General features: G+C 55.4%; 1 protein-coding gene and 1 long non-coding RNA gene across 8 annotated transcripts; one reads left to right on the plus strand and one right to left on the minus strand.

Annotated features, from left to right (window-relative positions):
• The first annotated feature begins 507 nt into the window (after positions 1-507).
• Positions 508-25,481, plus strand: SIGLEC1 (sialic acid binding Ig like lectin 1). Of its 7 annotated transcripts, none has more exons than XM_009216491.3 (23): positions 508-691; positions 1,682-1,777; positions 5,024-5,181; positions 5,555-5,914; positions 6,226-6,522; positions 8,377-8,643; positions 9,021-9,275; positions 10,833-11,132; positions 12,979-13,236; positions 14,313-14,648; positions 15,111-15,368; positions 15,565-15,867; positions 17,524-17,784; positions 17,914-18,225; positions 18,738-18,989; positions 19,304-19,573; positions 19,663-19,914; positions 20,232-20,531; positions 20,832-21,092; positions 22,185-22,487; positions 22,739-22,841; positions 23,204-23,276; positions 23,810-25,481. In XM_009216491.3, exons 3-23 carry the CDS (start codon positions 5,133-5,135, stop codon positions 23,867-23,869), a joined length of 5,130 nt encoding a protein of 1,709 aa, XP_009214755.3. In that variant the 5' UTR covers positions 508-691; positions 1,682-1,777; positions 5,024-5,132; the 3' UTR covers positions 23,870-25,481. The 7 variants fall into 7 exon arrangements, with proteins under 7 accessions (XP_009214755.3, XP_009214756.3, XP_009214757.3 ...); XM_009216492.3 differs by having other exon boundaries at positions 5,027-5,181; XM_009216493.3 differs by having other exon boundaries at positions 508-659.
• LOC108580647 lies at positions 21,776-23,906 on the minus strand. The gene is made up of 3 exons (XR_001891997.1): positions 23,883-23,906; positions 23,561-23,667; positions 21,776-22,112 (listed from the first exon to the last, which is right to left on the minus strand). It is a non-coding gene; the product is annotated as an uncharacterized LOC108580647 (long non-coding RNA).
• Positions 25,482-25,829: the final 348 nt, after the last annotated feature.

Genomic DNA, 25,829 nt, shown 5'->3' on the forward strand with positions numbered 1-25,829 from the left:
TACAGGATAGTAAGCAGGGGAAGAGAAAACCTGAGGAGTGTCCTGGACATTGGGGCCCTATGTCCCCCACAACAAGAGACTGCCTCTTGGGGGCTCTTAAGAGTACCCAGTGGTACAGCGAGGCTCCCGAATGGCTTGGAGAATAACTGCCTTGGTCAGGGCATTGTGTAGTGTGTCCCCACCCCAGGCTGCGCGTGCCTCCCTCTCAGGTGTCAGGGAGGAGCTGTTTGCAGGAAGCCCCCTTCCACTTCCCCCAGCCTCCCTAGGGGGCTCAGAGAGAGTGGGGTGTGGACTTGGCTGGTGAATGGGAGCCCCCCACCCCATTTCTCACTTTGCCTGGGGAGGCTCCAGCATCGCAGCAGTCCCACTTCTGCTTGCTGGAGTCCCTAAGTCCCTGGCCTTGCCGAGGGCCTTCCCCTATGGAGGTCTTTCCCATTTTGGCATTGCGCAAGGCCTGCAGATGCCTCCCTGACCAGCCTCCGGGCTAGACAGTAGAGCTAAGGCTTTGGGAAAGAGGAAGCAGCCCCCGAGACGGGATCCTTCTCTCTTCAGCCGGCAGAGCCCTGGGGAGCCAGCTGCACTAGGAGCTTCTGCCCGGCCTTCCTGTTCTCCTCTCCGCAGGTCTAGCACCCCCGCAGCCACTTCCTCCTGTGGAGCAGGTACCGCTGTCCCTGGTCCCTGGGCCCGGAGGGTGAGTGGAGCATTAGGAGCGGGGCTGGACTGAAACTGTCTGAGTGGGGTAGGGGCAGGGGTGGGGGGAGTCCATCTGGGTGTGAGTGGTGGACCCCAAACCAACCCAAGCCCAAGGCACTAATCAAAGCTAGACTCAACTGAAATGCTTCCACCACCCCAAATCCTTCCAACCTGCATCCCAATCCCAGACCATCATCCTCCGCTGACCCTGCCTTAGCCCCAGCCCCAGCCCTTATTCCAACCTTACCTCACCCTCCCCTCACTTGCACCCAACCACAACCATTTACTCATCCATCCAATTCCAACCATCCATCATCCCAACCCTAACCGCAACTCCGACTCTATCATCCTCATCTCAACCTAGCCTCCACCGTATCTTAACCATCACCTGTAACCAACTCCAACCTTCACCCTTACCCCCACCCATCACTCAACCTCAATGTCCACCCCAATCCCAGCCTTAATTTGCTTCCAAAATTCCAACCTGACCATCACCCTGACCTCAGCCCCAGCCCAGCCCAATGATAATCTCTCCTTACTCTAACCCCAGCCCCATTCCACTTCATCCATCACCACTTTGTCGGTCTACAGGAGGGCTTCTGGTGCTGTCCAGCACAGTTTGGAGAGTGGGCACTCCAGCCAGAAGTATTTAGAGCCAGATTAAGGAATGAAGTATGAAATTTCTACTGCCCATGTCAAAGCCAATAGGCATTCATTATGGATTCTATGGCTCTGATAATTAACATTTGGCCTGTGATTGGGGATTTCCACTATTTTGACCGTAATCTGCTCTAGGAATTACCCATCTGTACCCTGACTCCCTATCTGTGGGCCAGCAACATCCAGCTGGCCTTGTCACCCTGTGTCCTCCTTTCTCTAGCCCAATGGGGAAGTTGGGGAGAAACCTTGGTGTCAGGAAACAGAAACTGAGTCCTACGCCAGGGCCTAGCTGTCCAAAGGGAAACTGCCTCTGCCCTTTCTTCCCCAGCTGAACTTGGCGTCTGGAATCAGAGGTCAGGAACCTGGGGCCCCAGCCCACCCTCCAAGACCTCCTGAGGCGCTTGGTCTCAAACAGGCAGCAAACGTGAGTACCCACTGTGTACCAGGCCAGCCCAAGGCACGCCGATTCAACATATACCAATACTAGGAGTGGGGATTTAGAATCCTGTCTTCAGAGCACCCAAGACTTGGAGACTCAAGGTTGAACCTCAGGAACTTCTGTCTGGGGGACAACGATTTCCAAAAGAGTCACCCAAGATGGTTCAGGGCTGCAGAGCCACTTGCTCCCTGTTCCTAGCACGCCGCTCCCTTCCCCGGGACCTGCAATCCCGCCTCGACCACCAGGGGACGCTGGGTACTCACTAGGCCACAGCCGCAACCCAACTTGTTGGGCAGGGGGCAGGGGGCAGGGGGAGGGGGACAGGGGGAGGCGCGGGGTGCGCACTGTCCCCTCAACTCCAGGCTTTCAAACAGGGACAGAGGTCTCCTTTCTGGGCTGTCCCTGCTCTTTCTCTTTCCAGAACAGTTATCTGGGCTGAAGCTGGTCTTTGTGGTGGAACAGGCTGAACCAATAGGCTGGACTCTGGTGGGGCCAGCCCCTTTGGGGTTGGAACCGGGCTAAGCATAGGTGGCCTCTACATGATGTGATTGTAGTAGTCCTGGAAAGGGTCCTCCCCTGCGCCCTGTTCCAGGGTGGCTGTGTCCAGAACCCCACCATTCTTCCATCAGGTTCACGTTGTACTTTTCGGGACCCCAAATGGGAGGAACAGGGGAGCTTGGACAAGATAGCTGCCCTGGCCATAGTAGAGCTGACCCTGACATCCCTTGTGGCCAGGGACACATCTGACCCCCAGTATGCCCAGCAGGCTGCTTTTCTTCACGGGGAGGTGTCCAGGCCCCAGGGCCCCAGCTACACTATTCTCCAGTGGCCAAGAACCAGGTGTGGAGGCTGGGGGGCATCTTCCCAGAAGGGGAGGAGGCCTAGGGCTTCCCAGAGAACTGGAGATGAGCCCCTGGGCCTCCACAAATGGCCAGACCGGTCCACTCCAGCAGCCCACGAGAGGGCTGGGTCCCCTGGGGAGAGGTGTCCTTCCTGTCCCAATCCCGCCCTGTACTGTGCTCCCTGCTGGGGCACCTTCTGCCTTCTGCAGTGCGCTAAGTCCCGCCTGGTCAGCCTGACCAGCCCTGGGCCTCGGCTCAGCCCCTTCCCAGGTGTGCCCCCTGGTAGTCATAGGAATCTGCTGAGCCCAGCCCCTGAGGCAGATAGGCTGGGGGCTGGGAGGTCATGAGTTTCCTGTCCCCACTTCCAGCCTCCCCGTTCACTTGGCCAAGTCAGCATTTAGGACCAGGGAGGATTGCAAAGTTGGCAACATGGGTGTGTATGTGGTGAAATATACATAATATAAAATTTACTGTTTTAACTGTCTTTAAGTGTACAACCCATGACATTAAGTACGTTTGCAATATTGTGTAACCATCACCACTGTCTATTTCCTGAACTTTTTCATTATCTGAGAGACTCAGCCATCATTAAACATTAACTCCCCCTCCCCGCAGCCCCTGGTTACCTCTATCCTACTTTCAGTCTCTGAATGTACGTAGTCTAGATATTTCATGTAACTGGAACCCTACAATATTTGCCCTTTTGTATATGGCTGATTTCACTGAGCATAATGTTTTTAAGGTTCACATATGTTAGAATTCATTCCTTCTTATGGCCAATTGATATTCCATTGTATGTACATACCACAGTTTGTTTATCCACATCCATTCATTGATGGACATTTGACCTGTTTCCACCTTTTAGTGGAATAGTGCTGCCGTGAACATTGGTGTACTCTGTTAGAGTCCCTGTTTTCAGTACTTTTGGGTATATACCTAGGAGTGGAATTACTGGATCATATGGTAATTCTATGTTGACTTTTTGAGGAATGACCAAATTGTTTTCCCCAGTGATTGAACCATTTTATATTCCTACCAGCAATACACAATAATTTTAATTTCTCCACATCCTCACCAATATTTATTATTTTCTGTGTTGCTTTGTTTGTTTGTGAACAGCCTCCTAAAGTGTTGGGTTCACAGGCATGAGCCACTGTGTCTGGCCAAGTTTTAAATTTTGATGAAGTCCAACTTACCTATTTTTTTTTCTGTGCTTTTAATTTCATACTTAAGAAAGCATTGCCTAATCCAAGGTCATGAAGATTTTCACCTATGTTTTCTTCTGAGAGTTTTATCGTTTTACTTATATATGTTTCTGGCATCTCTTCCTTTTGGACTCAGGTCTGTGGTACCCCTTAGACACTCCCTGACCAGGGGCACTCCATGGTTGAGGGCCTGCCTTTTTGGATATGGTACACTCAGCACACATTGAGCTCATGTTTGTGGGGTATGTGTTCCACAGGGCTCTCACACTACCTGTCAAACCTAGACTTGCCCTGCACCTCCCCACTCCAACTCTGAACCTCAACTCTGAACCCCTAAAGACCTCACCCCTCTCTTAGTCACTAAGGGGTTTGCTGAATGCCTGGTGGCACATATCTTCAGTTCTAGGTCCTGAGAAATGGGCTCTCACAAGCTATAAAAAACAAGGCAAGGACAGAGATAGCTCTGGGGTAGCTACAGGAACCTCAAAGGAGAAGTTCCAGCTGGAAGTCAAATTCATGCTGCACCTTGAAGGCTGATTAAGGTTTCAGTAGGCAAAGATTATTTGTGGTGGAGATAGAGCTGGGCAGCTAGGAAGCCCGTGAGCAGACAGAACTGCCCCCAGAATGGGTCTGTGGAGAGCAGGGAATGGGGACAGAGCTGGGGGCAGGAAATGAGGACCTTTCACATCTCACAGGCAATGGGGAGCCACAGAAGGTTTTTGAGCAGGGGAGTGACTATTAAAGGCAGCACTTTGGCAAGTTCAGTAAAGCCCCATTATGGCCTATAGTTAGTAAGGCAGGTGGTAGGAGACACGCCTCAGGAAGAAACCATCTTTCTGGCTGGGTGTCTTGGAGTGAGTCACTGGGCATCTCTGAGCTCCAGTTCCTGTTGGTTTGGGTGGTAGGGAGGGGGCAGAGAAGTGGGGAAGAGGGAGAAACAGCTGTTCATCTGCCTTAGGGTGGTATCCTTGAGGGGCTGGGAAAGCAGAACTTGGGGTAGGGCCAAAGGACACACAGGCTTTTCTGAGGCAGGCCACCAAGTGAGGGCATTCCTGGGCACAGCCTGAGCTGGGAACGTGGCCTCCTGGCTCTCTGCTGGTGGCTGACCCAGAGGTCCTTAAGAGCCCTACTCTCTTGTTGGGTTGGCCAGCAGAGGAGGTGGGGACACAGGCTTGGACTCCCAGCAGGTGCTGGGGCTGAAGTGCCCAGAGGTGTCCCTGGAGGCCCCTGTGTGCCCAGCCAGTGCGGTGCGCACCACCCTCTTAGGCAACAGGAACAACACAAGAACCTGCTATGGGCTTCTTGCCCGAGCTTCTCCTACTGGCCTCATTCTTCCCACCAGGTAAGCTTTGCAGGCCTAGTGCCTGTCTTCCAGGGCCCAGCCTTCGTAAGTCCAGCCCTTGGCTGATTAGACTGTGCCTGGGTTACAGGTTTGGTTGCTGAGGTCAAGGGAGGGTTCAGTAGGGCAGTGGCCGGGAGCTGGGCAGGAAGCTATGATCTGTCTTGGAGCCACCCTACCAAACCTCTGAGCAGCCTCGGGCAGTGGACTGACCCCGGGGGCACTGAGAAGGGCTGCTCTAAGTGTGCATTTCTTGGGGTAGGGCAGAGTTTGGGAGCCCGTCTGGAGCACCTTCCCTGGGGCAGTTCTCTGGGCTCTGTGGCACCCTGAGGCCTGTAACACCCTCCTCTCTGTCCCCCTGCCATTCTTCCCCCAGGCCAGGCCTCATGGGGCGTCTCCAGTCCCCAGGATGTGCAAGGTGTGAAGGGGTCTTGCCTGCTTATCCCCTGCATCTTCAGCTTCCCTGCCGACGTGGAGGTGCCTGATGGCATCACGACCATCTGGTATTACGACTACTCGGGCCGGCGGCAGGTGGCAAGCCACTCAGCGGACCCCAAGCTGGTGGAGGCCCACTTCCGCGGCCGCGCCGAGTTCGTGGGGAACCCCGAGCACAAAGTGTGCAACCTGCTGCTGAAGGACCTACAGCCCGAGGACTCTGGCTCCTACAACTTCCGCTTCGAGATCAGTGAGGGCAACCGCTGGTCAGATGTGAAAGGCACCTTGGTCACAGTGACAGGTGATAAGTGGGGTGGCCTGGCTGCTCCCCGGGAGGAATTCCCAAGCTGCTTCTGGACCCCTTGGCTCTCAGCCCCAGCCCTTGTGCTGACTCTAAGCCCAGCCAGTCTCAACCTCCGTTCCAGCCCCGGCGTAGGCCCAGGCCTGGTTCTCCCTTGTTTTCACCCAAGTGGGGCTGGAGTAGAAAGCGCCTTTCCTTTCCTTCCCCTAAAAGCCCCCTCCCCAGGGCTCTCTCCTCAGCTGGGGTTTCCAGGGCAAGGGATCTCAGGGGTGGTGAAAGGGGGTCCTGAGCACTGCTGTCTGTGTCTTCAGAGGAGCCCAGGGTTCCCACCATCACCTCCCCGGTGGAGCTTCTCGAGGGCACAGAGGTGGACTTCAACTGCTCCACCCCCTACGCATGCCTGCAGGAGCAGGTCAGACTGCAATGGCAAGGCCAGGACCCTGCTCGCTCTGTCACCTTCAACAGCCAGAAGTTTGAGCCCACCGGCGTCAGCCAGCTCCAGACCCTCCACATGGCCATGTCCTGGCAGGACCACGGCCGGATCCTGCGCTGCCAGGTCTCCGTGGCCAATCATAGGGCCCACAGCGAGATTCACCTCCAAGTGAAGTGTGAGTTGTCCGGGGACACACCCTTGTGGCTGAGCACATCTGTGGCTCCCTGACAAAACCCAGCCCCTCTCCAGCCCACAGAAACGGAACCTTTGCTCCTGACACAAAAGCAGGCTGCACCTGGGCCTCCAGGGTAGGGCAAGTGGAGAGACACTGCTGAGCCCCGAGGGCTTCGTTAAATGGTTCCCTTCCACCTCCTACTGCTTCGAAGGGGCTTGTCCTTGAGGCCAGGCTGGGCAGAGAAAGGGAGACACAAAGGGTTGGGGAACAGGAGCTCCCACGCAGCTTCAGGGTTGGCAGCAAGCGTCCTGGGATTTCCCCCGCACTGGAGGATGCTGCGCAGGTAGGGTTTATCCCTTTCCTGCCTTAAGCCTTCTCATGACCATGGGGACCAGGGTGTCACGCAGGCATGGCTATGAGTCAGTGGGAAGAAAGCCCGGGTTTCCATTGGTTATGCATCTTCCATCTCAAATGGGGCAGCCTATTCTAGGACAATCGCTGCTCACAGGCATCTGGCTGCTGGCTCCACCCAAACACTAGCTGTGAAAACTTCAGGCAAGTTCCTTGCCTCCCAGAGCCTCTGTTTTCTCATGTCTATGGTGAAGATAACAATAGATAGTTCCTGTCTCATAGATTTATGTGAAAAATTAAAGGAGATGGGCTGGGCGCGGTGGCTCACACCGGTAATCCCATCCCTTTGGGAGGCCGAGGCAGATGGATCACTTGAGGCCAGGGGTTCAAGACCAGCTTGGCCAACATGGTGAAATCCCGTCTCTACTAAAAATATAAAAATTAGCCAGGTGTGGTGGCGTGTGTCGGTCATCCCAGTTACTAGGGAGGCTGAGGCAGGAGGATTGCTGGAACCCAGGAGGCGGAGTTGCATTGAGTCGTGATTATGCCACTGCCCTCCAGCCTGGGTGACAGAGCGAGACTATGTCTCAAAACAACAACAACAACAAAAAGCAAATAAAGGAGATGACCCAGGTAAGGTATTTAGAAGAGTGTCTGGCACATATTAAACACTTGAGACCGGATACAGTGGCTCACACCTGTAACCCCAGTGCTTTGGGAGGCCAAGGTGGGAGAATGGCTTGAGGCAAGGAGTTCGAGACCAGCCTGGGCAACATAGTGAGACCCTGTCTCTACAAAAAATTAAAAAGCAAAAATTAGCCAGATGTGGTGGTTTTCACCTGTAGTCCCAGCTCCTTGGGAGCCTGAGGCAGGAGGATCACTTGAGCCCAGGAGTTTCAGGCTACAGTGAGCTACGATTGTGCCTCTGCACTCCAGCTTGGGTGACTGAGCCAGACCCTGTTCTAAAAAAATAAGAATAAAACACTTGAATACACAGAGAGAGGCTTTGGAACAAGATTTCAGGAAATGCAGTTTCTTTGCATTGTTGGCCTCCTGACAAACTGGGTAACTATTTTCAGAACTCGTTTGATGCTGCCTTTGGCCCCCTCCCACTAGGTGGTTGGTCCCTTACCAACAGCTTCCACAAGCCACTAAAGCTAGCAGCGAGGTACCCATGGCCCTGTGTGTGGAGCTCGCCTCAAATAGAGGAGGGGCAATGGACAGCATTGGGAAGCAGAAAACTACAGCTGGTGGGGCAGGCTGGATGCTGGGCCAAGCATCACATGATCAGCTCTCAATGGCATAGGAATGCGTCAGGCGCAGGGGGCAGGAAAGGGATGGACATGGGTGGACAGAGCGTGCCCTGGGTGGGGACTGAAGGGGACTGCTGTTTTATCCGGGCATACTTCCTCAGGACAGAGCTTTGGAAGGAGGACAAGAAGAAGTGTGCCATCCCCTGCCTCCCCAAGCACCTTACCCGATACCCCCCACTGTGCCTTTCAGATGCCCCCAAGGGTGTGAAGATCCTCCTCAGCCCCTCGGGGAGAAACATCCTTCCAGGTGAGCCGGTCACACTCACCTGCCAGGTGAACAGCAGCTACCCTGCAGTCAGTTCCATTAAGTGGCTCAAGGATGGGGTGCACCTCCAAACCAAGACTGGTGTGCTGCACCTGCCCCAGGCAGCATGGAGTGATGCTGGCGTCTACACCTGCCAAGCTGAGAATGGTGTGGGCTCTTTGGTCTCACCCCCCATCAGCCTCCACATCTTCAGTGAGTTCTTGGGAAGGTTGTGTTTTGGCCAGAGAATAGGGAGGGGCTCAGGCCTCAGGGACAGAGAGGCGACAGGGCAGGGCAGGGCAGAGCCAGCAACTGGCATAACCCGGTGCTTCCTGGATGCATGTGTGGAGTCCCAGCCTTGCCTTACCATGAGACAGGTGACAATACCCCCACGAAGGGCGGGATATCAGGGGGTCCTGGTGAGCCAGACAAACAGATGCAGAGCACTCCGGGAGGCTCCACTGTAGTGGCAGGTGGGTGGTGTAGGATGTGCAGAGATGGAGGCTGATTGGCTGAGACCTGGGGACTATGTGGGGCTGGGGCTGGAAGTCGGCTAGGATCCCCCATCACTCCCTGTGCTGCCCTTGCAGTGGCTGAGGTCCAGGTGAGCCCAGCAGGTCCCATCCTGGAGAACCAGACAGTGACGCTAGTCTGCAACACACCCAACGAGGCACCCAGTGATCTCCACTACAGCTGGTACAAGAACCATGTCCCGCTGGAGGATGCCCACTCCCATATCCTCCGGCTGCATTCCGTCACTAGGGCTGATACTGGCTTCTACTTCTGTGAGGTGCAGAACGCCCATGGCAGCGAGCGGTCAGGCCCTGTCGGCGTGCTAGTCAACCGTAAGTGGCCAGGGTGGGGTGGCACTGGACACAGTCAGAGCAGGGCCAGACAGTGGAGCCCCAAGGAAAGGTTGGGGTCCTGGGCATGGGAACTTCAAGGCCACTTACCTGGAGGTGGCCCTGAGCTCACGTCCCAGCTCTGCACACCTGGGCAAGGTTTTGATCTCCCTCCTATTTTATAAAAACTTTTTATTTGGAAGTTTAAACTTATGAAAAGTTGCAGAGAAAGACCAAGAATGATTATATACCTTTAACCTAGATTTCCCATTTATTAACATTTTGGCATATTTGCTTTATCTTTCTCGCTGTCTACACAGACACACACACGTACATACATATATATAAATGTATGGCTATAGACTTGCATATACGCATGTGTACATATATGGGCACTTGTGTGTATGCACATCCACTCTATGTGGACATGGGCACATATACATATATGCACACTCGCTATATATACATATGAATATGTTATCTATCTATGTATCTACCTACATATTTATATTCCTGTAGCTGCAGACATGATGCTCTTTACCGCTAAATTCCTAAGATCATTCTCTTACATAACCACAATGCAATGATCACGATCAGGAAATTTAGCATTGATGGAAGACTTTTTTTTTTTAAGATGGAGTCTGGCTCTGTTGCCCAGGCTGGAGTGCAATGGTGCGATCTTGCCTCACTGCAACCTCCACCTCTGGGGCTCAAGCGATTCTCCTCCTGCCTCAGCCTCCCAAGTAGCTGGGATTACAGTCACCCACCATCCTGCCTGGCTAATTTTTCTGTTTTTGTAGAGACAGAGTTTCACCATGTTGGCCAGGATGGTCTTGAACTCCTGACCTCAGGTGATCCACCTGCCTCGACCTCCCAAAGTACTGGGATTACAGGTGTGAGCCACTACACCCAGCTGATAGAAGACTATTATCTAAGCTATAATCATTTTACCAATGGACCTAATACTGTCTTTTGTAGCCATCCTTTTTCTGGTCCAGAATATAATCACAGTTCGCTCACTGCATTGGGTCATTGTGTCTCTTCATTCTCTATTAGTCTGGGACTGTTCCTCAGTCTTTCCTTGTCGTTCTTGACATTGAAACTTGCAGAGTTCAGGCCTGCTGTTCTGAGGGGGTCCCTCACTCCACATTTGCCTGACTTGAATGGCCTGAGACCGTGCCCTCTGGCGGGAGGCTGCGGACGGACATGCTGCTCTGCCCTGTCAGGAGGCACTCCCTGGCAGCTTGTCCCATTGCTGATGACGCTCACTGTGATCACCTGGCTAAGGTGCTGTCCCTCACCAGATCTCTCTATTAGTTTTCTCATCTTTGAAGTGGGGCTCCTATCCCCACTTGCAGGGTGGCCTTGAGCACTGCCTGGGACAGCAGAGTGATGTGCCCAGCCCAGCCAAGGACAAAAGTGTGTTCAGCAGGTGCTCAGGCGCTTTGGGATCACCCCCTTCTCCCATGGCATTGTAGGACAAAGGGGTGCAGAGGTCACCGGTTGTATCGGGGTATCCAGGGAATGAGGGTGACAGACCCGCCTCTCTTCTCCACACAGACCCGCCTCTCACCCCAGTCCTGACAGCCTTCCTGGAGACCCAGGCGGGACTTGTGGGCATCCTTCACTGCTCTGTGGTCAGTGAGCCCCTGGCCACACTGGTGCTGTCACACAGGGGTCATATCCTGGCCTCCACCTCCGGGGACAGTGATCACAGCCCACGCTTCAGTGGTACGTCTGGTCCCAACTCCCTGCGCCTGGAGATCCGAGACCTGGAGGACGCTGACAGTGGGGAGTACAAGTGCTCAGCCACCAACTCCCTTGGAAATGCAACCTCCACCCTGGACTTCCATGCCAATGGTAAGACGGGCACTGGCAACCAGGGAGAGTGGAGGGAGCCTGAGGAGGAGCCTGCTCCAGCCCGTTCCTTCTAGAAGCCTAGTGGACTCAACTGCAGGACTGAGCTAGCTGGCTAGGTTACATGAAAGGGGCTGTGCAGTGACCCAACCTCAGAGCTTCCTGAAAATCAAGGCAAAAAGGGAAACACAACAGGTTGCATCATTCCTTTGCGTATACACTGACTCTAAACGTGGAGAGTCCCTCAGAAGCATTCATTATTTTTTAATTATGAAACTTTGGGAGCAGGCTCTATGCTAGCAGTCAGATGTGGGAAGTCAGATAGAAAAATAGGGTTTTCTGGCTGGGCACGGTGGCTCACACCTATCCCAGCGCTTTGGGAGGCCAAGGTGGGTGGATCACGAGGTCAAGAGATCGAGACCATCCTGGCCAACATGGTGAAACCCCATCTCAACTAAAAATACAAAAATTAGCTGGGCATGGTGGCGAGTGCCTGTAGTCCCAGCTACCTGGGAGGCTGAGGCAGGAGAATCGCTTGAACCTGGGAGGCGGAGGTTGCAGTGAGCCGAGATTGCGCCACTGCACTCCAGCTTGGGCGACACGAGTGAGACTATCTCAAAAAAAAAAAAGAAAAGAAAAGTAGGGTCTTCCAACTTTCGATATGTGCACTGTCCTTCCCTCCTCCTGAGGCCATGGTAGCTAATTGATCAAGCCAGATTTTTGTTTTTGTTTTTTGAGATAGGGTGTTTCTCTGTTGCCTAGGCAATGGTATGTTCATGGCTCACTGCAGCCTCAAACTCCTGGGCTCAAGCCATCCTCCCATCTCAGCCTCCCAAGTAGCTGAGACCACAGGCCCATGTCACCACACCCAGCTAATAAAAAAAAAAAAAATTGTGACCAGGCACGGTGGCTCATGCCTGTAATCCCAGCACTTTGGGAGGCCGAGGCAGGCGGATCACCCGAGGTCAGGAGCTCGAGATCAGCCTGGCCAACATGGTAAAACCCCGTCTCTACTAAAAGCACAAAAATTAGCCAGGTGTGGTGGCATGCACCTGTGGTCCCAGCTACTAGGGAGGCTGAGGCAGGAGAATTGCTTGAACCTGGGAGGCAGTGGTTGTAGTGAGCTGAGATCACACCGCAGAACTCCAGCCTGGGTGACAGAGCAAGACTCCGTCTCAAAAAAAAAAAAAAAAAAAGCTGGCCACAGTGGCTCACACCTGTAATCCCAGCACTTTGGGAGGCTGAGGCGGGTGGATCACCAGAGGTCAGGAGTTCCAGATCAGCCTGGCTAACATGGTGAAACCCTGTCTCTACTAAATGTATAACATTAACTGAGTGTGGTGGCACTCCTGTAATCCTAGCTACTTGGGAGGCTGAGGCAGGAGAATCACTTACTTGAACCCAGGAGGCAGAGGTTGCAGTGAACCAGGATCATACCACAAAATTCCAGCCTGGGAGACAGTGCGAGACTTCTCAAAAAAAAAAAAAAATTGTTTGAAATGGAGTCTCACTATGTTGCCCAGGCTGGTCTGGAACTCCTGGCCTCAAATGATCCTTCTGCTTCAGTCTCCCAAAGTGCTAAGATTACAGGCATGAGCTACCATGTCCAGTCAAGCCAGGTGTTGGACATAAGCCTGGGCTCTGGCTCTGAATCTTCAACCACGCTGCAGCCAGCTACTACCAATAGATCTGATTTGGCATTCCAGGGCAAACCCTCCTGATCCACCACAAAGCCCAGAGCTACCTACACTAGTGTGGGGGAAAGGAGAACCCTGGAGGGCTTTTTGTATAGGGCAGCATGGGGGGGTGGAGACGCGGGACCCTTCCCAGCCTCTTCCTCTCCCTGCAGCCGCCCGTCTCCTCATCAGCCCGGCAGCCAAGGTGGTGGAAGGACAGGCAGTGACACTGAGCTGCAGAAGCGGCCTGAGCCCCACGCCTGATGCGCGCTTCTCCTGGTACCTGAATGGAGCCCTGCTTCACGAGGGGCCCAGCAGCAGCCTCCTGCTCCCCGCGGCCTCCAGCACTGACGCCGGCTCATACCATTGCTGGGCCCGGGACGGCCACAGTGCCAGTGGCCCCTCTTCGCCAGCCATCCTCACTGTGCTCTGTGAGCAGCCACCACCTGCTGCAGCCTCCTGCCGGGACCCACCAACCACCCCACCTCCTCCTCCTCCAACAGGCCCCCCAACCCTGTCCTGCCCTGCCCTGCCCCAGGGTTTACATCAGGAGGCCTGGGTCACAGGCCTGGCCATGATGGGCCTCTCTACCTGGGGCTGAAGTTTAGGAAATGAGGCTGGGGCCTTCTCTACCTCTCCACGTCTTTACCTTCCAATCCCAGCCCTGTGGGCTCCTCTGTCCCAGCCTCAAGCTAAGCATGGGCACCACATCCATGCTCTGTCCTCATGGGTGAGCCCTGGGACACCACACTCCTCTATTTGTGCACATGCCCCACAGGCTACGCTGGGCTCCCATAGGCACCAAGGCAAAGCCCCTCAGCACAGGGACAGATGGCCCCTCTGCATGCGCCAAGAGGGGAGGCTCCATATGAGACCAAGGGCCTGATTCCAGAGGCTTCCCTTGACACGCATGTGCCGGAGCCACATCCCAGAACTGTCAGAGGGCAGTCGCCTCTGCAAGGTTTTCTGGTGTCTGAGTGAGATCACATGGGGGCCGCGGCTGATGGCTCTCTTTTGGCCACCTGTCTCCAGAAGCCTTCAGGAAGAGGCCATTCTATGCATTCGCTAGTATCACAGGATCTGGCTTGGAGATCAGAGATGAGCTGCAGGGCAGACCTTGAGGGGAGGCTCGTGGTAAGGCATTAGGTGCAGGGTGGGAGCAGAGAGCACGACCCCCAGGGACTGCTAGGTGGACACCCTGCTCAGCAGCAGATGGCACTTATGCAAGGTGGCAGTCAGCCCATACGGCACCTTTGTTTGAGCTAGAAAATGGTGCTCCTTCTTCTGGGAAGACTCAGTCAGCATCAGGGCCCAGCCTAGCTTGAGGAGCATGAGCTGAGTTCCACCCACCCTGGTCTGGCTGCCCTTGTGCAGTGCACAGTCTGCACAGCTGTTTGGGGCAGCCCTAGGGATCTGCCTTTGTCCAATGTATTCTGGGAGCCTAGCCAGGCTTGTGGGGCCCTGGCAGCGACCGTGGGATGACTGCCCATGTTCTTCCTCCCTGCAGACCCCCCTCGCCAACCAACATTCACCACCAGGCTGGACCTCGATGCCGCTGGGGCCGGGGCTGGACGGCAAGGTCTCCTTTTGTGCCGTGTGGACAGCGACCCCCCCGCCAGGCTGCAGCTGCTCCACAAGGACCGTGTTGTGGCCACTTCCCTGCCGTCCGGGGGTGGCTGCAGCACCTGTGGGGGCTGTTCCCCACGCATGAAGGTCACCAAAGCCCCCAACTTGCTGCGCGTGGAGATTCACAACCCTTTGCTGGAGGAGGAGGGCTTGTACCTCTGTGAGGCCAGCAATGCCCTGGGCAACGCCTCCGCCTCAGCCACCTTCAATGGCCAGGGTGAGTTGGGCAGGGAATGGGCGGCCTGGGGACAGGGGCTGGAGTTCTGGACTGTTCTGCTCCCGGGAGGATCTAATCAGGCAAAACCACTCTGTGCAGCTGTGGGGACCCCTCACTGCCCTCCTCCACATTCAGGAAGAGCAGAGCTGCTCCTTCCCATGATCTCTGTTCAGGCCAGGGACAGGCGACACAGTACACAGCTGGTCTCTGAGGAAGGACTCCCCAGCTGGGACAGTTGGGCTGCCTTGTCCTCCTTCCCCGTACTGCAACCCTCTCTGCCCAGAGCCCGCACAGTCCCCAGGGCCCAGTTCTCCCAGGCTGCCCTGTGAACTGGCTCGCTTTTCTCCCCAACCCTGTGGGCACCCCAGGGGGCCTCCTTCCTATTCCTTCCAGACGAGTGGCTGGACCCCTGACTCCTGGGGGCAGGGGGTGGTCAGTGAGCCTGTGCTGCCTGCTCTCCAGCCACTGTCCTGGTCATTGCACCATCACACACGCTTCAGGAGGGCACAGAAGCCAACCTGACTTGCAACGTGAGCCGGGAAGCTGCCGGCAGCCCTGCCAACTTCTCCTGGTTCCGAAATGGGGTGCTGTGGGCCCAGGGTCCCCTGGAGACTGTGACACTGCTGCCCGTGGCCAGAACTGATGCTGCCCTTTACGCCTGCCGCATCCTCACCGAGGCTGGCGCCCAACTCTCCACTCCTGTGCTCCTGAGTGTACTCTGTGGGTGACTAGCATGGGCAGCCTGGGGACTTGGAGGGTGGAGGGGTGGTCTGGGGAGAACCAGGGGTTGGGTTGGGGTTTGGGGAGGGAAGAATGTGGCTTAGGCTATGTGTGTGGCAGGAGGTGGGGGACATAGTGTGGCAGTTGTAATGTGGTGAGCTAGGCTGCATGGCCTCAGCTCACTCTGTTCCTGCAGATCCCCCGGACCCTCCAAAGCTGTCAGCCCTCCTAGACATTGGCCAGGGCCACATGGCTATGTTTGTCTGCACTGTGGACAGCCGCCCCCTGGCCCGGCTGGCCCTGTTCCATGGGGAGCACCTCCTGGCCACTAGCCTGGGTCCCCAGGTCCCATCCCGTGGTCGGCTCCAGGCTAAGGCTGAGGCCAACTCCCTGAAGTTAGAGGTCCGACAATTGGGCCTTGGGGACTCTGGCAACTACCGCTGTGAGGCCACAAATGTTCTTGGATCAGCCAACACCTCACTCTTCTTCCAGGTCCGAGGTGAGTGTCAGTCTTCTGAAGATATGGTAGACTCTGATGCCCTGGGGGCTACTCTGGTCAGACTTTGGGCTGGGTCTTGTGAATTTTATGCAGAAATGTGTCTTTTTCAGTCCTGGTAAGGGCAGTTCCCAGCCAGCCAGCAGAAGGCCTCCCTTTGCTAGATATTTTCACCTGTAATAACTGCAGCAGCCACTAGGAGGCAGTGGCAATTCACAAGGTGGCTTGCTTGGTGGGAGCTCTTTCTGAAATAACTTACTTTGTGATCATAAAATTTTGTTACATAGTAAACATTCTCATAAATATATATATTTATATTATGCATATATGTTTATGTATGATATATACACATACAAATATACATTATGCATATTCTTATGCACAATATATTCATATTTATTTATATACACATATACGTGTGTGTGTGTGTGTATATATATGTATATATAGTCTCTATAAAAATCCTCCCTCAGGCTGGGTACCATGTTTCACGCCTGTAATCCCAGCACTTTGGGAGGCTGAGGCAGGTGGATCACTTGAGGTCAGGAGTTCAAGACCAGCCTGGCCAACACAGTACTAAAATTACAAAAATTAGCCAGGTGTGGTGATGGGCATTTGTCATCCCAGTTACTCGGGAGGCTGAGGCAGGAGAATCATTTGAACCTGGGAGATGGAGGTTGCAGTGAGCTGAAATTGCACTTCACTCTGGCCTGGATGACAGAGTGAGACTCCGTCTTAAAACAAATACAAAAACAAAACAAAATTCTCCCTAAACAAATAAACCAGGACAAAGGAAAGATAATACCCATAATGCAAAGGTCAAAGGAACACACATGCTTCTTCCACCACGGTGACCGACAGCACCAATTTTGGGACATTTACTTTGAGCCTTGGTTCTGTGTATCTTTTCTTACTTAGCATACCTATTTCGCAGGGAGAAATTGAAGGTTCGAGTTTTAGGAGCTTTTCCCCAGTTGCATGACCCTGCTGGCTGTGGTCTCAGGCGTGGTCTGTGCTCTTGCTTAGCATTCCAGCTGTCCCTCCATCTCACTCCCTGCATCCTGGGGTTCTCCTGCTTCAGACCCAGAGGCCACCGAGGAGCTGCCCTTTGCCTGGTCCCAAGTTCCTGTGCTCCAGTGGCCTGGAGTCTGGATGTAGGGCCGGCCTGTTGAGGGTGCTCAAGATCACATAGCTGCTAACATTCCCTTCCAAGCCCTCGGTCACCCATGCTGAGTCCATCTCCTAGTTAGGACAATGGCCCCGGGATGATCTAAATCCCTCCCTTTTCAGTGCTTTATGGGTTGAACCAACATTTGTCAGGAGCTAACACATGCAGGCACAGTGCCTGGAACTGGGGTCACAGGTCACACAAGTCCAGTGCCCATGAGGCTTACGCTTTGGTAGGCGAGATATGACTGACACAGTAAAACCATCCCACCAGGTGGTGGGAGGTAAATGCCAGCATGGAACCTGTGCAGGAGAGTGGGGAGCAGGAGGAGCAAGGCATGGGGCTGAGTGGGCCCTGGCGGTGGTCTGGAAGGGGGCTGCGGCTCCAACTCACGGAGTTGGGTTGTGTAGTCCTAGGTGGACACGCACATGGTCCCAGACTGTGGGAGGTGTGGTGGAGAGCCCTCACCTGCTCTTGGTTTTCCCCTGCAGGAGCCTGGGTCCAGGTGTCACCATCACCTGAGCTCCAAGAGGGCCAGGCTGTGGTCCTGAGCTGCCAGGTACCCACAGGAGTCCCGGAGGGGACCTCATATCGTTGGTTTCGGGATGGCCAGCCCCTCCAGGAGTCGACCTCGGCCACGCTCCGCTTTGCAGCCATAACTTTGACACAAGCTGGGGCCTATCATTGCCAAGCCCAGGCCCCAGGCTCAGCCACCACGAGCCTAGCTGCACCTGTCAGCCTCCACGTGTCCTGTAAGGACTTTTATCCTGTCCATGTGTTGGGGAAGGAATGCAGTCCCCTGGTCCTGGGCTCTGTCACGTGACAGGGCCCTGGATGAGGGACCCCCTGACTGGGTCCTGACCACTCCCCACCCTGTGTAGATGCCCCACGCCAGGTCACACTCACTACCCTGATGGACACAGGCCCTGGGCGACTGGGCCTCCTCCTGTGCCGTGTCGACAGTGACCCTCCGGCCCAGCTGCGGCTGCTCCATGGGGACCGCCTCGTGGCCTCCACCCTACAAGGTGTGGGGGGACCTGAAAGCAGCTCTCCCAGGTTGCAGGTGGCTGTGGCCCCCAACACACTGCGTCTGGAGATCCATGGGGCGATGCTGGAGGATGAGGGTGTCTACACCTGTGAGGCCTCCAACACCCTGGGCCAGGCCTCGGCCTCAGCTGACTTCGACGCTCAAGGTCTGTGTATGTGTGTGTGTGTGTGTGTGTATGTCTTCTTTAAAAGAGGAGAGGAGGTGGGACAGGGTTCTAGAAGCCTGGAGGCGTAGGAATAATCCCCATTCCCACCCTTCCTAACGGTGGTGGACTCCAGACTTGAGTTTCATGGGAGAACCTTTTTTAAACACCAAATTTTACATGCATGCCCAGTGGATAGAACTAAAGAGGGAATTTCAGGAGAAAGTGCAGCAGGGGAGGGGAGGTCTGCAGTCTCCCCATTTGCCCCCAGCCATGGTCAGGGAGGGGCTCAGGGCCTTCCAGGACTCTGCGGAACTCCACTGGGGACCACTCAGGAGCCAGTGGGCTATTCCCAAGCTCGACCTCTGAGCCCCATTTATAGGTGGGCCACCTGGGGCTCCCAGAGGCCAAGGGGCTCCCCAGCAGTAAGGGCAGCTCACCCACATGGAGACAGGTGGCTTGCTATACACAGCCTCGAGACCCTCGCTGGTGTCCTGTGCTCTCCCTCTCCCCAGCTGTGAATGTGCAGATGTGGCCCGGGACCACTGTGCGGGAGGGGCAGCTGGTGAACCTGACCTGCCTTGTGTGGACCACTCACCCGGCCCAGCTCACCTACACATGGTACCAGGATGGGCAGCAGCGCCTGGATGGCCGCTCCATCCCCCTGCCCAATGTCACAGTCAGGGATGCCACCTCCTACCGCTGTGGTGTGGGCCCCCCTGGTCAGGCACCCCGCCTCTCCAGACCTATCACCTTGGACGTCCTCTGTGAGTCTGGCTGGATGCAGGGTGGGGCTGGCAGGAATGACAGCAGCCCACAGGGATCAGGGCATGGCCAGAACCCCACAGGTGTCCAGTGGGGAACTTAGTACCCAGTAGCTAGTGGAGAACTGGGCAAGGAGCATTAGAGTAGGGGGCACTGGGGTGAGTCCTGTCTGGGCAGAGGAGCAGTGCCTCAGATTGGGTGGTTGGGAGCCATTGGGGTGGGGAGCCAGGGCCCTCCTGAGTTTGAATGCCACCTGCAAACTGGCCTCCTGCAGGCTGCCGCCTGTGACTCCTTGTAAGCCTCTCATGCCCTGCAGACGCGCCCCGCAACCTGCGCCTGACCTACCTCCTGGAGAGCCGTGGTGGGCAGATGGCCCTGGTACTGTGCACTGTGGACAGCCGCCCGCCTGCCCAACTGGCCCTCAGCCACGCCGGTCGCCTCTTGGCCTCCTCGACAGCAGCCTCTGTCCCCAACACTCTGCGCCTGGAGCTGCGGGAGCCACAGCCCAGTGACGAGGGTTTCTATAGCTGCTCTGCCCGCAGCCCTCTGGGCCAGGCCAACACATCCCTGGAGCTGCGTCTGGAGGGTGAGGCAGGGCCCAGGCCAAGCCCACTGAGATGGAAACCCACTGTGGTGTCTGGCTGGACCCAGCTGATCCTGGCCTCCTTCACACAGGTGTGCGGGTGATCCTGGCTCCAGAGGCTACTGTGCCTGAAGGTGCCCCCATCACAGTGACCTGTGAGGACCCTGCTGCCCGCCCACCCACCCTCTATGCCTGGTACCACAATGGTCGTTGGCTGCAGGAGGGTCCAGCTGCCTCGCTCTCATTCCCGGTGGCCACAAGAGCTCATGCAGGCGCCTACTCTTGCCAGGCCCAGGATGCCCAGGGCACCCGCAGCTCCCGTCCTGCTGCCCTGCAAGTCCTCTGTGAGCAGGGGGTCCTTGGCTAGGGCTGCCCAGGAGGAGGGTGCTGGAGGGTGCTCTGGGCTCTAGTGGGGGTGGGCACAGGACTGCAGTGGGCCCAGGAATGGGCAGTTGGGGAATGAGGACATAGGTGCTGGAGAAAGAGACAGTCCTATAAGCCCTGCCTGGAGTCCTCTGCCCATAGGACTCCTGGGAAGGTGTCACTTCTAGGAAGTGGCTGTTGGTCCAGAGGCTTCAACCTGGCCAATCCCAGGCAACTGGGCAATACGCAGTGCAGGGTGCCTAAGCAAGGCCCCCATCTGTGCCCTCCCTGCCCACAGATGCCCCTCAGGACGCTGTCCTGTCCTCCTTCCGGGACTCCAGGGCCAGATCCATGGCTGTGATACAGTGCACTGTGGACAGTGAGCCACCTGCTGAGCTGGCCCTATCTCATGATGGCAAGGTGCTGGCCACGAGCGGCGGGGTCCACAGCTTGGCATCAGGGACAGGCCATGTCCAGGTGGCCCGAAATGCCCTACGGCTGCAGGTGCAAGAGGTGCCCGCAGGTGATGACACCTATGTTTGCACAGCCCAAAACTTGCTGGGCTCAATCAGCACCATTGGGCGGTTGCAGGTAGAAGGTGAGTGGGAGAGGGGGAGGAGGAGGGGCTCTGATGCTGTTGGGTCCAAGTCTATGAGAGGGGCTGGAGCTCCCACTAGAGCAGGCTGTCTGGTCTGAGAAAGCCCTGCCTTGAGAAGCCTAATCTGATGGAGGAGGCACAGCTCCCACTGGAGGGGGCACAGTTCCACCTTGGAAAGCCCAATCCCAAGTCAGACTGAGACCTTGCCACAATGTGCAGCGGCCCCTCAGAGGTCCACCCAGAGGCTCCAACCCCCGAGGCCTACAGATCTCCAACCACCTATCTATCCTCCACCCGCAGGTGCACGCGTGGTGGCGGAGCCTGGCCTGGACGTGCCTGAGGGCGCTGCCCTGAACCTCAGCTGCCGCCTCCTGGGTGGCCCTGGGCCTATGGGCAACTCCACCTTTGCATGGTTCTGGAATGACCGGCGGCTGCACGTGGACCCTGTGCCCACTCTCGCCTTCACCCACGTGGCTCGTGCTCAAGCTGGGATGTACCACTGCCTGGCTGAGCTCCCCACTGGGGCTGCTGCCTCCACTCCGGTCATGCTCCGTGTGCTCTGTGAGTGTGAACTTCCTCCCCTGCCTTAGTCTCCCCATACCTCACACGCCCACCTCAGTTCTTCCTCCTCTTCTGTCTGCCAAGAGTGAAGACTTCGTGGATATTGAGTTCTGGGTTGGAATCCTGGCTCTCCTGCTGTCTGGTTGTGTGATCTTATAAAATGGGGAATACATCATTCACCTCATCTTGCAAATAGTATAAGAAATAAATGGATGGGCACGGGGGCTCATGCCTGTAATCCCAGCACTTTGAGAGGTTGAGGTGGGTGGATCACTTGAGGCCCGGAGTTCGAGACTAGCCTGGTCAATATGGCAAAACTCCGTCTCTACTAAAAATACAAAAATTAGCACGGCATGATGGCACACACCTGTAATCCCAGCTATTCAGGAGGCTGAGGCAAGAGACTCGCTTGAACCTGGGAGGTGGAAGTTGCAGTGAGCCAAGATCACCACAGCACACTCCAGCCTGGGTGACAGACTGAGACTCTGTCTCAAAAAAAAAAAAAAAAAAAAGAAAGAAAGAAAGAAAGAAAGAAAAAAAGAGAAAACCAAAAGAAATAAAGCATGCTGAGTGTCTGGCACACAATAGACCCTCATCAGTCTTGGTCTCCCACTCCAGCCTTCACCAAAGCCTACACTGTGTCAGTCAGCTATTGCTACATAATAAGCCACCCAAAAACTTACTGTTTCAAACAAAAGCCATGTTATTTGCTCAATTCTGTGGGCTTGGCTCAGCTGGGGAGTTCTTCTGTTGTTCACACCTCATGTGGCTGCAGTTGTCCAGTGGTCTCAGATGACTGCACACTCGTGGCTGCCGGTTGGGCCACATGTGCCCAGCAGGCTGGCCTGGGCTTCCCACATTGTTGTGTTCCAACAAGCAGAAGAGAAGCTACAAGGTCTCTTGAGGTCTGGCTGTGAAGTTGCACAATGTCACTTCTTTCTTCAGTTGATCAAACTGAGTCACAGATGCAAGGACTGAGGAAATAGGTTCTGCATCTTAATGGGAGGAGCAGCAAAGTCACTGTGCATGGGTGCAGGGAGGGAGGAATTTGTGGTCATTTTCTGCAATCACCACACTCCCTTCCTCTCACAGACCCTCCCAAGACGCCCACCATGATGGTCTTCGTGGAGCCTGAGAATGGCCTCCGGGGCATCCTGGATTGTCGAGTGGACAGCGAGCCCCTTGCCAGCCTGACTCTCCACCTTGGCAGTCGACTGGTGGCCTCCAGTCAGCCTCAGGGTGCCCCTGCAGAGCCACACATCCATGTCCTGGCTTCCCCCAATGCCCTGAGGGTGGACTTGGAGGCACTGAGGCCCAGCGACCAAGGGGAATACGTGTGTTCTGCCTCAAATGCTCTGGGCTCTGCCTCTACCTCCACCTACTTTGGGGTCAGAGGTAAGGGGAGGGGGCTCCATCTCCCAGGCCACTCTGCACAAAAGCCCAGTTCTTAGGCCCAAAGGCTTCCTTCCCCGTATCCCTTCTACTGCAGCATAACTTGCCTGTCTACTCTAAACTGATTGCTAGGGGCTTCCTTGTATGAAGAGATAAAGCAGAAGTTAGAAGGTTTCATCTTGGGTGGGTCCCCTTGGAAGGAAGCACTGGGGGCCTGCAGCTGTGGCTGCCCTGAGTCCCCCTCTGTGTTCCAGCCCTGCACCGCCTGCACCAGTTCCAGCAGCTGCTCTGGGTCCTGGGAGTGCTCGTGGGCCTCCTGCTCCTGCTGTTGGGCCTGGGGGCCTACTACACCTGGAGGTAGGTCTGGAGCCAGGGGTGGGCCAGAAGATTGGGGTAAGGCAGCCCAGCTCATCTTCCCCCCAAATTCCCCCAGGTCCTTTAGGACCTCCTATCAAGTTCACAGGCTGCCTACTTCTCAGACTGCCCCTCCAAATTGGGAATCCCCTCTAGAATTGCCCCTGAATCCTCCTTGCTGTAGTTTTCTTCTTTCCTCCTCTCTGCCCTGGCTGTGCTAAAGCAAGGGCTAGGGAGGAAGACAGAGGAAGCACCCACTCTCCACCACTCTGGCGGTCTGGAGCCAGCCTGTGGGGAGTGGGAGAGGAATGGGGGTAGCAGGTGGGGAGGGGAAAGGCTCTCTGAGTCTACTCTGGGCCTTGCAGAAGGAGGCGTGTTTATAAGCAGAGCATGGGCGAGAATTCGGTGGAGATGACTTTTCAGAAAGAGACCACGCAGGTATCCATTCAACACACGCGGGCAGATACAATACCCAGCTAACCCACAGTGCCGACTGGCATCTGGAGACTGCTGTCATTTATGGGATGGTGCCTGGGACCAAGGGGAGGTTGGGGAGAGCATGCAGGGAACCAGGAGCCCCTCAGGAGATAGGAGAGCCCTGTTCTGCTTGGGGCAGAGAGAATCTCTCTGTCTGCTGGTGGCTGGCTTAGAGGACTAGGGGAGACTTCCTGGACTTAGCAGCATCCCCTCCATTTCCAAGACACATGTTCTGACTCCCTCACCTTTGATCTGAAGCCTCTTCCCCACTCCCGAGCCTGCCCATCACCTGGGCAGAAGTGAAAGTCAGTTTCTCCTCCCCTGTGGTGTGTCCCTTCTGCAGCTGATTCACCTGGTGGGCCAGGGCTCCAAGTCACACTTCCAGCCATGCACACTCCCACCAATCCTCTTGGGACCCTACCTAAGGCTAGGGGCCTGGGAGCCTTCCCTGGCTCCCAGAGGCCTCCTGTAACCAGGGTGTTCTCTTTGGGAAGCTCATTGATCCTGATGCAGCCACATGTGAGACCTCATCCTGTGCCCCACCCCTGGGCTGACCAGTGGTGTTACCTGCCCTCCAGAGGAGAAGGTGGCCAGCATCTGTTATGACTCCAGCCTGTGAATGTGAATGAGGCAACATTGGGTCCTGCCTGCCTCTATGAAAACAGCTCTGTGACATCTGACTTTCAATGACCTGGCCCCAAGCCTCTTGCCCCCCCACCCCACAAAAATGGGTGGTGAGAGGTCTACCCAGGAGGGTGTTGACCCTGGAGGACACTGAAGAGCACCGAGCCGATCATGATGACCACTTCTCTCACTCTCTCTTCTCTGGATCTCCTCCCTTCTCTCCATTTCTCCCGCAAAGGAAGCCCTGCCCTTTCACATCCTTCTCCTCGAAAGCCACCCTGGACTTTGATTGGATTACAGCATCCTCAGAGGCTCGCCAAGGCACTCGGTATTCAGCAGAGTATCAGCCAGTCTGCTCTAACAAGAGATCAAATACAGTGGCTTCAACATGATAGAATTTTATTTTTCTCTCCCATGCTAGTCTGGCTGTTATGATGGTTTAAGATGATGGGGCTCATGATCCTTCTATCTTCCTTTTATCTATCCCTAAAATGTTGCCTTTGATTGTGAGGCTCACCATTGTCCTGCTCTGTCCACATGCCCTCCAGCCAGAAGAGGGAAGAGTGGAGGTAGAAGCACACCCATGCCCATGGTGAACCCAACCCAGAAGCTACACAGGACTTTCCCACTCACTTCCCATTGGCTGGAGTATTGTCACATGGCTACTCCAAGCTACAAGGGAGACTGGGAAATGTAGTTTTTATTTTGAGTACAGAAGCCATTTGGAATTGGACTTCCAAAGGACTCCCAACTGTGGGCTCAGCCCTGGGACTTTTGACATTGTTGGGAATGCCATCAGCAGGCCATGTTTTGTCTCAGTGCCCATCTACTGAGGGCCTGGGTGTGCCCCTGGCCATTCTGGTCATGGGCTTCCTGGAAGAGATGATCACTCTCACACTAAGACTGAGGAAATAAAAAAGGTTTGGTGTTTTCCTAGGGAGAGAGTGAGCCAGGCAGTGGAGTTGCCTAAGAAGACATCCTTGTGCCAGATTTGGCCCCTGAAAGAAGAGATGCCTTCATTCCCCCCCACCCCCACCCCCACCCGTACCCCCAGTGGCTGGGTACTGCCTTACCGGCACTTACAAGAGTGGAGGGCAGACACAGATGTCGTCAGCATCCTTGTTCCTGCTCCAGATGCATCCCTGTCCATGGCTGAGTGAGCTCCTGTCCTTTTCCTGGAGGCCCTGTGTCGGGCTGTTAAAGAGAACGAGTTACCAAGAAGGACTGACGTGCCCCTGCGAATCAGGGACCAAGAGGAGAGAACTCTGGAGTGGGCTAGTGACTCCCCTGCAGCCTGGTGGAAATGGTGGGAGGAGCTAAGAGCCCTGTGCTCTAGGATTTGGGTTGAAAACCAGAGAGAGAAGTAGGAGTTGGCACAGGAGCTAACAGGCTGGGAGGCAGTTGGGGGCCAGGTGAACTTTGTGTAGCAGAGGCCGCACCCTCCCTCATTCCAGGCCCTTTCATTTTCATGCTCCATTGCCAGACTCTTGCTGGGAGCCTGTCCAGAATGTCCTCCCAATAAAACTCCATCCTATGACGCAACTGGAGTGAGTCTCTTTCTTGCAACCCAAACAGCTGGGCTAGAACACAGAGGAGTCTCAAGTTAGTGGGCTTTATTCTTAGACACCATCTGTAGGAGGGGGCCAGGGGCTGCAAGTTACATGACATTTATCACAAATTACCTTATGCTGAAGTGATTTATGTCCCTTTCTGTTCCTTGAGGCTCCATGTGTTGCTCACATTTGCCACCCACGATGACCAGCCCCGTGCGTGGCACGCAGCAGGTGGGCATGTGAACTAAGCATTTGTCTTGTCTACATTGCTGACAATGGGGAGGGTGGAGAACATGGACTAAATCCAGAGGTGGGACAGGGAGAGAGCAAGCCAAAT

Source organism: Papio anubis, chromosome 16 (genome assembly GCF_008728515.1).
Source record: "Papio anubis isolate 15944 chromosome 16, Panubis1.0, whole genome shotgun sequence".
NCBI classification, from domain to species: Eukaryota; Metazoa; Chordata; class Mammalia; order Primates; family Cercopithecidae; genus Papio; species Papio anubis.

What these genes read in the sequence shown, in the direction of transcription:
- SIGLEC1 (XM_009216491.3), top strand. Translation starts at nt 5,133, where the DNA reads ATGGGCTTCTTGCCCGAGCTTCTCCTACTGGCCTCATTCTTCCCACCA. An exon ending in TATCACCTTGGACGTCCTCT is followed by an intron (nt 18,990 to 19,303) that starts GTGAGTCTGGCT and finishes CATGCCCTGCAG; the next exon opens with ACGCGCCCCGCAACCTGCGC. An exon ending in GGTCATGCTCCGTGTGCTCT is followed by an intron (nt 21,093 to 22,184) that starts GTGAGTGTGAAC and finishes TTCCTCTCACAG; the next exon opens with ACCCTCCCAAGACGCCCACC.